Consider the following 12364-nt stretch of genomic DNA (forward strand, 5'->3'; position numbering starts at 1 on the left):
AGACACTAACATTTATTGGCCTGTCAGCTATGCATCTAAATAACTTACTGCCCACTTGCTGATTACAGGATTCCCCCACCCACATGAACCTGTGTTAATTAGAATGTGGGAGTTAGATGTACCTAGTTTAATCTACAGAATCCTACATTCTCCCTTAAGGATTCTCCAACCAATTGCTTGGGCATAACCCCTGTGATGGTAGACAACTTTCTGCTTAGAAGACACTGAAATGCTAGAATGGAGAGAGTCTCCTTTAAACTGCAACTTTAGGTAATAGTGTTCCAAAATGATTCCAGGGAAGGTGCTCCAGGGCCAAGTTAGGGACAGAATGACCTTCCAGGTCTCCCTAAAAGCCCTCTGACCCAATGGGTGGGAGAAAAGTGTCCAATGAGACCAGCCTTTCATTGGACCTGTTTCTGCCATTTACAGTGGCTCTATGCCTGGGAGCCCTAAGCCAGGAGCCCTAAGCCAGGAGCCTGCCTACGGTCCCACAAAGGGAGCTGTGTTATCCGACTTGGCAGAGGGCCAGGGGAAGTCTGCTTTGACTTTTCTAGTCCAGCTCTGCCTCAGCCTTTCCTTCCATCACTTGTGGTCAAGTCTGTTTTCTGGCCCTCCAGGCTGGCATTCTTGCCCAGGAGGGAGGGGCTAGCAGACGAACCCTCCCTGCAGCCTGGGCAGTGACTCACAGGTAGTTACCTGTCTTAAGGCTCCCTGCCAACGCTGTGGAGGGAGCCAGAGGCCAGGTTTGGAGTTCCTCTGTTCATCCCTCTTAAACTTCCCTGGGGTGAGTTAAACTCTGACCGCTTCCTGATCCTTTTAAGGATCCTCCAAAGTCCCCAAGAAGCTGGGATTTTCCACGTTTTTCCTTTGGGAGGGGCCTGGTCAGCTCACCTTCCAGCCCAGTGATATGTCTAGGACTTTAACATTTTGTATACAAGCTCTGCTCTTTGTGTCCCCTGCTTAGTCTTCTCTCTAAGGTGATCCAGGAAACAAGAGGAAGCTGATCACTACTGGCTTTGGAATGGTGCCAAGTAAGTGCCTGGTATCAAATTGAGAGCCCTTCCCCAATCTAGGGGTCCAGGTCTCTAAAGATCACTAATACTTTCCTGGTGCCTTCTGTTTGCAGGACCCCCTCCAGCCCCCAAGGCACCCATAGGCAGGCTGGCCCTGCAAAGGCCTCTGGGACGACCCACTTGCCCAGTCCCGTCCTGGTGTGGGGGTGCAGTGACGACAGACGGGCGTGACTGCTGCCAGATTCCTGAGGCCCGCCCTGCAGTGGGGCTACGCCCAGCCAGGGAGTCTCCAGAGGTGAGGCTGTTGTTTAAAACTTCGGAGCCAAGAGAGGAGACCCCTACATTTGAGGGGAGCTCTTAGAGAGGCGATCTGGAGAGGGAACCGTAGCAGCAATCCCGGGGAGAGGTATGTTACCTGCCTTCACGTGCCCTGGGGGGCTGGATGGGGAGCAGGGCTATCTCTGGGTGCCCTGGTCTGGTAGCAGAGCCTGATTCATTCCTCTTCCTGGGAGCTCACCCGAGTGAGCGCACCTCCAGATGCTTGGTTAAGATGTCTGCTGCTGTTTGCTCTGCTTTTCCACGTCTGATAAGCGCCTCAGTGACTTAGAAGAAAGCAGGTTCAGGTCTGGAACTGAGCACAAAAGAGAAGCAGGAAGGGTGGGCTGGCCCAGCTCAGAGTGCTTCATTCCTGGGGGATTTCCAGCTCTGGGGTGGGATTGCAGAGAGAGCACTGGATAAAAATCAGGAGGTATGTCTCTCTCTTAGGCCACCTGTCAATCATGGGACCTTAGGCTGCATGCCCCCAACCTGGATTCCTGGGTATTGGAAGGAATGACTTTTTTTTTTCCTCTTTCCACATTTTTTAATTGGTACATTATAGTTGTATGTAATTATGGAATTTTTTTGGTTACATATTCATACTTGCACATAATATAACAATATAATTTGGCCAATATCACTCCCCCCCAACTTCACCCTTCCGCTGCTCCTTCCACCTGCTGGTCCCTCTCCTTTACTCATCTCCCTTTGATGAAAAAATGATTTTAAAGCAGTAGGGTTTAAAGGTTTAAGGTTGCCAGAAATGTCACCAGATTACCCATGCCAGTCCCTCATCCCTCCATGCCAGCTCCTAAAGGAGTGCTTAAAGCCAGTGGCTGTCATTGGCGTAGACAAGGTTCAATCCAAGGCAGAGAGGGAACACTGCAAGAGCAAGGATAGAGTATGCTTCCACGGGGGCACACCTCTGGGACCCCCACTTGAGGCTTTGGAATCTCCATTTCCAGCTGCCTTCAGACTCCCTGCACATAATTGGAGAATTTTGGTTTGCTTTCAGTTCAGATTAAATCCTCTGTCACTTTATCAAAAACAGTCAGGCCCACCTGTCTCCAATTGCCCACCTGCCTCCCAGTTATCTGCTTAGTCTAAAATTGTGGTCACCACAGCCTCAGCCTCATTGTGGTCCTTGGTGGTGCCAGTGGCAGGAGAGGGCTTGCCTCTAGGCTCTCTGCCACTTGGCCTATTCGCCTTTTGGACTGTAGGCTGGACCAGGTTGAGCCTGCTGGTCCAGGCCCTGAGAAAGATCAGTCTTCTCCCTGGAGGAAGGAGCAAGGCCTTGGGTCTCCTTACAGTTCTTTGCTGTTCCTTCCTTTTCCCCATGTCCTCTTTATGGCCCTGCGGAGTGAGCAGGGTTGATCCTCCTTCCCAACCATTTCAGAGGAGGAAGTTGAAGTCTGGGAGGGGGATGGGATTTCCCCAGGGTACCCTGTGAGTCACATAATGGCTGGGAAGGGGGTCTAGGACTCTGGCATTTTCCAAACTTCTGGTTACAAATGGGTTTGCTGCTTGCTGTTTGTCAAGACCCTAAATAAAGATTTCTGAAAAAAAACAAAAAACAAAAAACATGAGTCCGAAAGCCTAAAAGGAAGGGGCTAGTGTGCCCTGGGGGATTGTATTATTCTACGCAGCCTCTTTGTTCTGCCCCAGGTGAAGTTCTCTCTGAGGATCACCCCACTGGCTGATGATGAGGCTGTTCCTTTTCCTGTGTTTCGGTGAGTGTCCCTTCCCATAGTCCCATGTCCTGTTCTATAGCAGGAAAGTGACCACCACAGGTAAAAGAGAGTTTACCAAAGCCTAATGGGGACATCTGTGAGAGCTTCCCTACACCATTGGGCCTTTGAGGAAGAAAATTCTCTGCCTCTCTTGAAAGGCTCCCAAATGTCTTTTTATTCTTACCTGAAGGTGGTGTGTGATTTCCTGAATGCTCTGCACTGGTTAGTTCCCACCCTCTCACTCTCGAGCAGGTTCTAGAGCCACTGTGGCTTGAGCTCTTTATTTTCTAGTGAATTGTAATGGAATACCTGCTAAATGTGACTGGATCAATGTTGCAGATAAGGAGTAGAAAGAATGAAGCCTCTCTCCATCTTCCACAAAGGGCTCGACAGTTACTTCTAGCAGTCCTCTAGGCTGTTGCTAGGACGTGTGTCAGGCAAAAAGAGCTGTGTACCATGTCCTGGTGTCTGTGTGTGTCTCTAGCTTGATTCTCAAAGCTACCTGTAGATGCAACATTTCAAGGTCATCTGTGGGTTTTGGTTGCCAGTGTTTGTCTTCTTCTCCTTTTCAAAGTTTGGGATTATAGGATATAAAACCAGATTTAGTATTGGGACTGTAATCATCACCACCACAGTAGGGAGTGGATCATGAGTGAGAGAGAGGGTCCAGTTTTGCAAATATCAACTCCCCTGAGGGACTCTGGGTGGCCAGTTAAGCCCTCCTCTCTCTGGGCTGCATCCTAGCACACACCCCTATGATTGCAGCCTTACCTGGCTTCCTGCATGCCCAACAAGCCTGCTCCCGTGGGGCCTGCTATCCACCTGTTGGCGACTTGCTCATTGGAAGAACCCGATTTCTCCGAGCTTCATCCACCTGTGGATTGACCAAGCCTGAGACCTACTGCACACAGTATGGAGAGGTAGGACCTACTTTCATGGCCACTGGAACTGGAGGAAGTGGGAGGTACTGGGGTGGGTGGGCCTGCCATTTGTTCACTGAGTACTTAGAGTGTGTGGAGTATAGGCCAAGCTCTATGCACTGTGAAGAGTGGAGAAGTATAAGAAAAGTATAAGACCGATCCCTGCTTATAAGGGATTTACATGTTGGTTGGGCAAGAGACAATGTACTCAGAATTAACCAAAAGGCTCTCTTCCATTGGATAAAGCTGGGGAGGTTTTTTGCTCAACCCTTGGGCCTGAGCAAAGGACAGATTCAAGCTCTGGGGATAGGTAGTGGACAAATATTGATCTCTTAAGTACGCAGAATCTTAGGTGCCATTTTTGGTGGTCAAAGACAAGGCTGGTGGAACGTGGGAGCTGGGATGTGTACGCTGACTGGTGTTCTTGCCACAATGTGACCTGAGTTGAGCATGGTCCCTCTATCACCACTACCTTTTTGACCAGTGTGGGAGTGTGGGTGGGGCAGAGCTAGAAGGAGAATATATGACTGGAGGCTAGAGTTTATCTTCTGCATTTTGCCACATTATGTGTAAGGGACTAACTTACTTATCTGTTAGTCTTAGTGGTCCTCTGGAAAATATTCAAACTTGTTAAAAATAAATCAGTAAGATAAGTGAAGAAGTGACTTGAGGTTATCAGTAAGGGTCAGAGACTTAGTTGATGAATTGGAAAGGGAACTGAACAAATCCAGGAACTCAATTCTTTAATGTTGATTAACATTACCTTTTAGGTAATTGACTTTTCCCATAGTCCCATGTCCTGTTCTATAGCAGGGAAGTGACCACCACAGGTAAAAGAGAGTTTACCAAAGCCTAATGGGGACATCTGTGAAAGCTTCCCTACTCCATTTTTTCCTTTTTTTTGGTACTGAGGGTTGACCCCACTGAGCCACACCCCAGCACCCCCTTTTATTTTTTCAAAGACAAACTAGTGGAAAACTAATATTTTACAAACGTTAGAACGAAGAAACAGTAAAATTCAGACAAATTTTAAGAGTTTATCATACAGTAAACCAAGACTTGACCCTGATCCTATGGCAACCATCCCTATGTATGACAAATATGTTGAAAGGCACCAACACTGAGATTAGGATAACTTAGTTGGGGTGCCCCTAGAGTAACCCAAGACACAGGGTTTGACAGCAAGTAGTTTGGGAAATGGTCCTAGGAAGCACTGTAGGAAACTTGGGAAATGATCAGGGTAGTGAGGGAAGCCAGTAGAGCGTGCCATAATGGGTGAACACCACAGGAGGCAGCTGAGGTCCAGTCCCATGCAGGACTTGTGGAGGACTGGAAGGACTCACTGCATAGGAATTGAGCTAGAACATTCGTTCACCAACACCCTTTTGCTGGTTTAGCTCAGAGAAAGTCCTCAGGCAGGGAGCATACATTAGAAGCACGCTAATACATCTTCCTGTATTAGAAAGAGTGGTGCTCACAGAACACAGGTGGAGAACACAAGTTGTCTGCTATGGTCTTTTCATTCCCAGTCCGTTCTTATATTTTATTTAGAGACAGGGCCTCACCAAGTTGCTAAGTGCCTTGCTGAGTTGCTGAGGCTGGCTTTGAACTCACAATCCTCCTGCCTCAGCCTCCTAAACTGCTGGGATCACAGGCATGTGCCACCACATCTGGCCTAGGTAGTTGGTGTTTTAAAAGAACTTTTGTATTTTTTCTTCCATGTCACCTCTGAAACGTTTTTGTAGGAACTTTGGTTTCTCTTTTCCCCTCAACAAGGTGGGGTCTTTCTTTGCAAAGTTAAAATCACTCAGTGTCTTCGCGAAGTTAAAATCACTCCGTGTTTTCTTATCGCCAAGTTGCTTTATTAGTCATTTTGCTGCCCTCAAAACATAGGCCTGGCTGGACATGGTGGTGCATGCCTGTAATCCCAGAAGCTTGGGAGGCTGGGGCAGGAGGATTGTAGGTTTGAAGCTAGCCTCAGCAATTTATCCACACTATAAGCAACCTAGTGAGACACTGTCTCAAAAAAAAAAAAAAAAAAAAAAAAAAAATGTAAAAGGGCTAGGGATATGGCTCAGTGGTTAATTGCTCTTGGGTTTAATCTCTGGTACCAAAACCAAACCAAACCAAACCAACCAAACCAACAAAAAACATAGGCTTGAAGGGAGTGAGTAAGGCATGGTTTGCCCTGAATCTTTGCAGCCTTTGGGGGAAAAGAGAAAGAGAGGGAGAGAAGGTGAGTGAGAGAGATTGATTGCTATGAAGGAGACTTGGGTTATCTATGGCTTCCTCTTTCTAGATGCCCTTGTCCTCAGGATGCTGGAAGGTGGTATCTGATATGGTCTCTGGGTCTCATTGGCCTTTTAGTCCCTAGTGTTCTCTTGGCTATTTTTAATAGTACTGGCTAATGACTTTGAGGTGCCGAGCAGAGATGGCTGTGGTTTCTGCTTCTCACCCACTTGGATGTGGGAAAGCCCATTTGACAGGGTTGGGTAAGGCAAGTACTCCCTGTGGGCCCGTATGACTCCACAAGCATCAGGGGACCTGGAATTATTGAGCTTTCTAGGCAACAGAGTAATTTTAGCTGCCCCCTTCCTACATTCCCTGCTGTCCAATCTTGTGCCATTGAGCCCATGTCTGGAAATTTCAGGTATACCTCCTGCTGGTTTCTTCCTCAGATTGATTTGCCTTCTGGAAGGGGAAGCAAGGCATGATCAGAGCCCTGGAGTTGGGTGTGCTCTTGCTCCCAGCCCTGTCTGGACAGATTCTCCCTTGCTAAGCCTGGGCTTTTGGCTTCTCCACGGCCTGCCCTCTGCCTCTCCCAGATGCTCCAGGGAGCCTGCCCTTCATGTTTGGAAGCAGCCCCTGAGAGCAAAACACAGTGCTTGCAAAAGAGAAGTCTAGACTTTTGCAACCCTAGGGATAGATAAATCTCAGCTATTTTCTTGCCATGAAAGCTGAGAAGCATTGACTCTTTTTTCTTTTTCTCTAAGGGGAAATAAATCCAGGTAGGCTTTGGAAAAGAATAGGGGGTGAGAATACCTTGAGAAAGGTGTTTAATTCCAGTTCTGCTATTAACTTTTGGTGTGAACTTGGCCCCCAAATTACCTCTAGTCTTCCTCTCTTCTTCCATGAGTGAGTGTTGGACAGGATGGTCTTTAAGGTCCCTCCTGTGCTCTCACATTCTTTGGGAATGAGCTGACTACTGGCTACCAGCACCTCTCCCCTACCCTCTGTCTCTCTGACTTCTTTCATTTCCCTTCTCCTCTCCTTTACATGCCTAGGCTTCTCTGAGGCCATAGCTTCCAACAATGGATACATACACTGATAGCTGTGTGAGAAAAGTTAGGAATTCAGATTTCAGCTGGGTTGAATTCCAGATCCAGTCTTTTTTTTTTTTATTGTAAACAAATGGGATACATGTTGTTTCTCTGTTTGTACATGGCGTAAAGGCATACCATTTGTGTAATCATAAATTTACATAGGGTAATGTTTTTTGATTCATTCTGTTATTTTTTCCCTTCCCTCCCAGCCCTCCCACTCCTCTTTTCCCTCTATACAGTCCTTCCTTCCTCCATTCTTGCCCCCCTCCCTAACCCTAACTCTAACCCTAACACTAACCCCTCCCACCCCCCATTATGTGTCATCATCCACTTATTAGCGATATCATTCGTCCTTTGGTTTTTTGAGATTGGCTTATCTCACTTAGCATGATATTCTCCAATTTCATCCATTTGCCTGCCCAGATCCAGTCTTTAAGTTTATTTTGTTCTCAAATGATACTTGTATCAACTCTCATTTATGAAGCACACATTATATGTGCTAGGCATCATGCAAAGAGTTTCATGTAAGCTAATTGTCACAGCACCCCATGAGTGACTCTTATTCACATGAACTACTGGAAAGTATGAGCTGGGACTCCACACTGCTGGTGGAAACACATAGGTGTTGAGAAGGCACAGTGAATGTTCTGTATAGCCACAGCTGGAAATGAGGGTGGATGGTATAGAGCTGCAGTCCTAGTACCTACCCCTTTATCCTGTGACCCCTCACTCCTCTCTACCAGCCTCCACTCCTATGTACACACCTTCCTCAAGTTAAGGCCTCTCAGGGTAGTGCCTCTGTTCTATTTCCATGCAGGGGTGACGTGGCGAGCCCTGAGCGTAGTACAGACTCACCGGGCACTTGCTGCCTGCTGCTGATGTGGCATAATTCAAGTGCAGCAGGGGTTCATGACTTTTGGACATTTCTGTCTTACTGCACCTCCCACCTCCAATCCTGCTGATTAGCAGAGGGAGATGGTGGAATGGGAGTTATAGGAGTAGCAGGGACTCCTAATTTCAAAATTGCTTCTCCTAGCTCCTGATCTCTGAGAAGCAGCTCCTGTTCTGTGGACCTACCTTAGCCTGTTTGCATGTTACCTCCTCTGCCTAATTCTGTCTCAGTGGCTAAGTAGTATTGGCCTCAAGGTCTTGCTTCTGTGGGTTTTGGATTCATGTTGCAACCCTTGCAATGGATATTGGACTTGGCTGGGTTTGCCCTATGGCACCTCCTCTCCACTTGACCAACTTTGTCCTTCTGGGCGGCAGCCTGCCTTCATGACCCATTAACTGTCTGGGCTTGGGCCTAGGCTGCTCTTTATTGAAACGTCCCAAGGCTGCAGTTCCAGCCTGTCCCCTTGTTTGCTTTCTTCTAGCTCTGAGATAACTTCTGGGTAAACTGACCACTGCCACCATTATTCCCTCAGCCTCAAGGCCAGGTCAAAGTGACTGTGGCACCTCTCTCTCCTCACTCACTTCTGTGCTGTCCCTGAACTTCATTTGGTAAATGGGAGCAATGATAGCACCTGCTTCAAAGGGCCGTTCTGAGTATTGTATGAATGGATGTGCAAAGTGAATGCAAGGTGCCTGGCAGAAGCTGACTCTTCTGTCCTGTCCCTTCCCCTTCCCTACCTCCCGGGGGCTGTGTCACTTCGAGATCGCCCATCTGCAGATTCTTTCTTGATCAGAACACATGCTCACGTACCTCACTGAAATCACCCCATCCTGGGGTTGGCCTGCTCCCTGCCTCCCAAGGTGACTGCTGCCAATCTGATCCACAGTGGGCTGCTGGAGAATTCACATGCAGTCACAGTCAGCGACATCTCCCCAGATTGGGGATGAAGACTCTAGTTCTGGTCCTGGTTTGAACCTTAGAATAAGTTGGTGCCCTTGTGAAGGTCATGACTCCTCTTTCTTTTCCCATTTTGTGAAATGAAGGAGTTGGGTTAGTCAGGCTTCTTAGTGACTGCCTGCTTCTGAGATAACTGGGTGACCCTGTGGGTCCTCACAGTCTTTCTCAGGGCCAGTGCTGCAGAGACTGAGCCACATCCACTGGTCAGCTCTGGGCTAGTGCCCATCCTCAAGAACCAGAGAGTTTCATCTGGAAGCTTCCAGCTCTGAGTTCTGCTCCCAAGAATATCTCTAACATTGTGTTTCCTCCCCTTGCTGCTCTATTTATCCCTCACATCTCTCCCTTTCTAGGGGAAAACTTAATTACCCAGTTGCCTAAATAACAGTCTTACGCAGCACATTCCTCAGGTTAATTAACTGTATAAACCAAACAGCTGTCATATTTTAATCTCTTGGAAAGAAACTGGGAGCAGTAACCAGTTGGAGAGTCTCTCCTTCCCAACACACACATGCACATAAGCACACCCTTACCCACATGTGCACACACCAACAGCCACTGCCCGTTTTGGTCTGGCAATTGTCTGTTTTCCTGACCTTCAGTAAAGCTCATGTGTAGGCAGAGGATGTGTTCACATGTGTACAATGGTCACCATCCTTTGCCCACAGAGGGCTTTGAGCCTGTCTGACCAAAATATCCATTTTTCTGTTTCCCAGAGGCCTAAGTCTAAAACTCCTACCAAGAGAGCATCACTGTTTTGGATGGAAGGTTGTTGAGTTCCTTGTTTTAAATGCAGTCACCCCTATGTGACCTTTTTCAACCATTCAGGCCTCATAAGGGTTTATCAGAAACTTAACTGTGACTTCCACAGAGTCTCAGGAGAGTAAGACCAGGGGAGTAATTTTTGCAAGAATAGAAGAAAACAACAAGGGGTAAGGTGGGGGGTTGCTGTTAGAGAGAAACGAGACATGGGTTGGTGAAATGTGAGATCCTAGGGTCCTGGTTGTTATGAGCAAGGAAGTGGGGCTTGTGGGGCAAAAAGGAGAAAAGAGAGGGGGAAAGGTGTAAGGGGAGACTTAGACACATACCATGATGGCTTCACAACTGTGCTGGCCTGGCCTCTCGCCCCATTGACCCTAGGGTTCAGCACCCTGGAAGCCTCTGGGCAGCATCTGCCAGGCCTACCTTGCTTCTTTGACAGCCTTCTACCTTCTGCCTGTGGCCATGGCAGAAGCTCTAGAAAGCCATTGCCAGTCATGGAACCTCTGGAGGTCCTAGACACACATGTCAACTCTCTACACCTAGGACGAGGGGAACATCTCCGTTTCTGGAGAGGTCTGTGATACAGTTGAGGTTGCCCTTCCCAGGATGTGGGGGCAGAGGACGAGAGTGTCCTGCAAACCTGTTCTAGCCTGCAATTTCCCGTAGTTGCTAGGGGACCTCTATATTCCTTAAATCAGAATAGCATAGGTATGTTTGAGTCAGACAGCCTGGGATAAGAATCTCTGCTTCATCCCTTCCTACTTTTATGTGCTTGGACACACTTCTTACCTAAGGTTCACTTTTCTAACCTGTAAAATGGGAATACCCACTATTTGTCAAATGGAATCCAGAGATTTTAGAAGGATAATGTGAGATCATATATATACTTGGTGCTCAGGAGAGAGACTGGTGCAGTGTGATTTTGGGGTGTGTGGTATACATCATCTCTATAATCAGCTTCAGAAATGACCTCTCTAAATTTAGCTAGGATGGAGAGAGGGCTGTAATAAATTAAGTCTTTGGTCAACATTTCACTTGGTGATGAGGAAGAAACTGAAGTTGAAAATGACTTAACAGCCAGCACCTGCAGTAGGTCCTGACTTTTGACCTTGCCTGGCAATCTTTTTGAACATAGAAATGTTGAAGCTCTAACAGATACTTTGTTGACTAAAGGCCTTGAGGACTCCCTCTTCCACTACTCTCTTCTCTGGGAAGAGAGTTTTTCTAAACAGCATCTGTCCAATATCTTATTTTTCTCTTGCTTCCTTTGTATACTTGCTGGGAGTGCCTTTGACTTCTGGGCTGATAAGCTGGAGTAGAGGAGAATTCCAATGGCATGTTAGAGCAAGATGGAACTTCATTATCTCATCAACCCTTGTGTTTTACCAATGAGGAAGCTGTTGTGGAGGAAATGCCTTTTTCTTGAAGGCAGCTGGATTTTGTTTTGTTTTGTTTTGTCTTATTTTGTTTTGGTCTTGGCTTCCTTCTTTTGGCCCTGGATGGTGGCCATGACCCTGACTGTAGCTTCTTAGTTGGACACAGGCGGTCCCCTGGCTCACTCCTGGAAGGGAGCTGTGCCTTGTACAACCTGAGCCTGTTCCCCTATTTTCCCCCAGAGTTAGCTCTGTGTTCTGCAAAGGCAAGGAGCTTTCATTTGCATTTGCCTTTCTTTCCACCCTTCTCCACTGAGATTCAAGCCCCTGCTGGCTCTTGCTCACTCCTCTACCCTCCTCCAGCTCTCTGGGAGGGTTGTCTTCCGGCCAGACTGCTGAGCTTCTAGAAAGCTCTAAGAGAAGGGAGAAGGCCCAGCATTTCCAGCTGGAGAGCAAGCAGAAGCCAAACTGGCTGGAGGCCTGACAGGCTGAATTGATAATAATGCTGCATCTCTGAGCTGGCACAGCCAGGAGGATGCTGGCCGGATGACCCCAGAGTGGGAGGCAGCTGCAGCTCAGAGCTTCCATCTCTGAGGGAGACGGAGGCACATAACACTGGTGAGAGAAGAGCCTCAAACTGAGACTTACATACATGCATATATATATGTATATTTATATATATATAAGCATATATATATGTGTGTATATATATATATATATTTGTATGTGTACATGCTACATGTAAGCTCACAAGAATAAAATAGACAGGGACACTGAGGCCCAGGGGGAAGAAAGAAATATGCAGCTTGTCTTTATACAGGCTTCTGTCACAAGCTGCTCTATTTCAGGCCTTCATTCCACCAGCTAGTTGACAAGCAGAGCTACTTAAAATACCTGTCTCAAGCCTGTTGGCTTAGCCTGCCTCTAAGGATTGAAGTAAATCCCTCCTTAGCTATGTTACTATGATAAGCAGCACATAGTTTTTAAGCCCATGAGGCCATCTGATCCCTCCATCAGTGCCTGCACACGTGGAAGGAGGGTGGAGGAGGCATGGAGTTTCCCAGACCACCCCTGTGAAG

At 47.4% G+C, this 12364-nt stretch overlaps 1 protein-coding gene across 2 annotated transcripts in view; it reads left to right on the plus strand.

Moving 5' to 3' along the window:
* Positions 1 to 1177: 1177 nt before the first annotated feature.
* Lamb3 (laminin subunit beta 3) overlaps positions 1178 to 12364 on the plus strand; it is a 39876-nt gene continuing 28689 nt past the window's right edge. The window contains exons 1-3 of one of the 2 annotated variants that reach the window (XM_047521124.1): positions 1178 to 1308; positions 2997 to 3061; positions 3827 to 3981. In XM_047521124.1, the coding sequence (XP_047377080.1) occupies positions 3031 to 3061; positions 3827 to 3981 (186 nt within the window). In that variant the 5' untranslated portion in view covers positions 1178 to 1308; positions 2997 to 3030. Of the gene's footprint in view, positions 1420 to 2996; positions 3062 to 3826; positions 3982 to 12364 lie in introns of both variants that reach the window. The other variant, XM_047521123.1, reaches the window with a different exon arrangement.

The sequence above is a fragment of the Sciurus carolinensis genome, chromosome 12 (assembly GCF_902686445.1).
Source record: "Sciurus carolinensis chromosome 12, mSciCar1.2, whole genome shotgun sequence".
Lineage (NCBI taxonomy): Eukaryota > Metazoa > Chordata > Mammalia > Rodentia > Sciuridae > Sciurus > Sciurus carolinensis.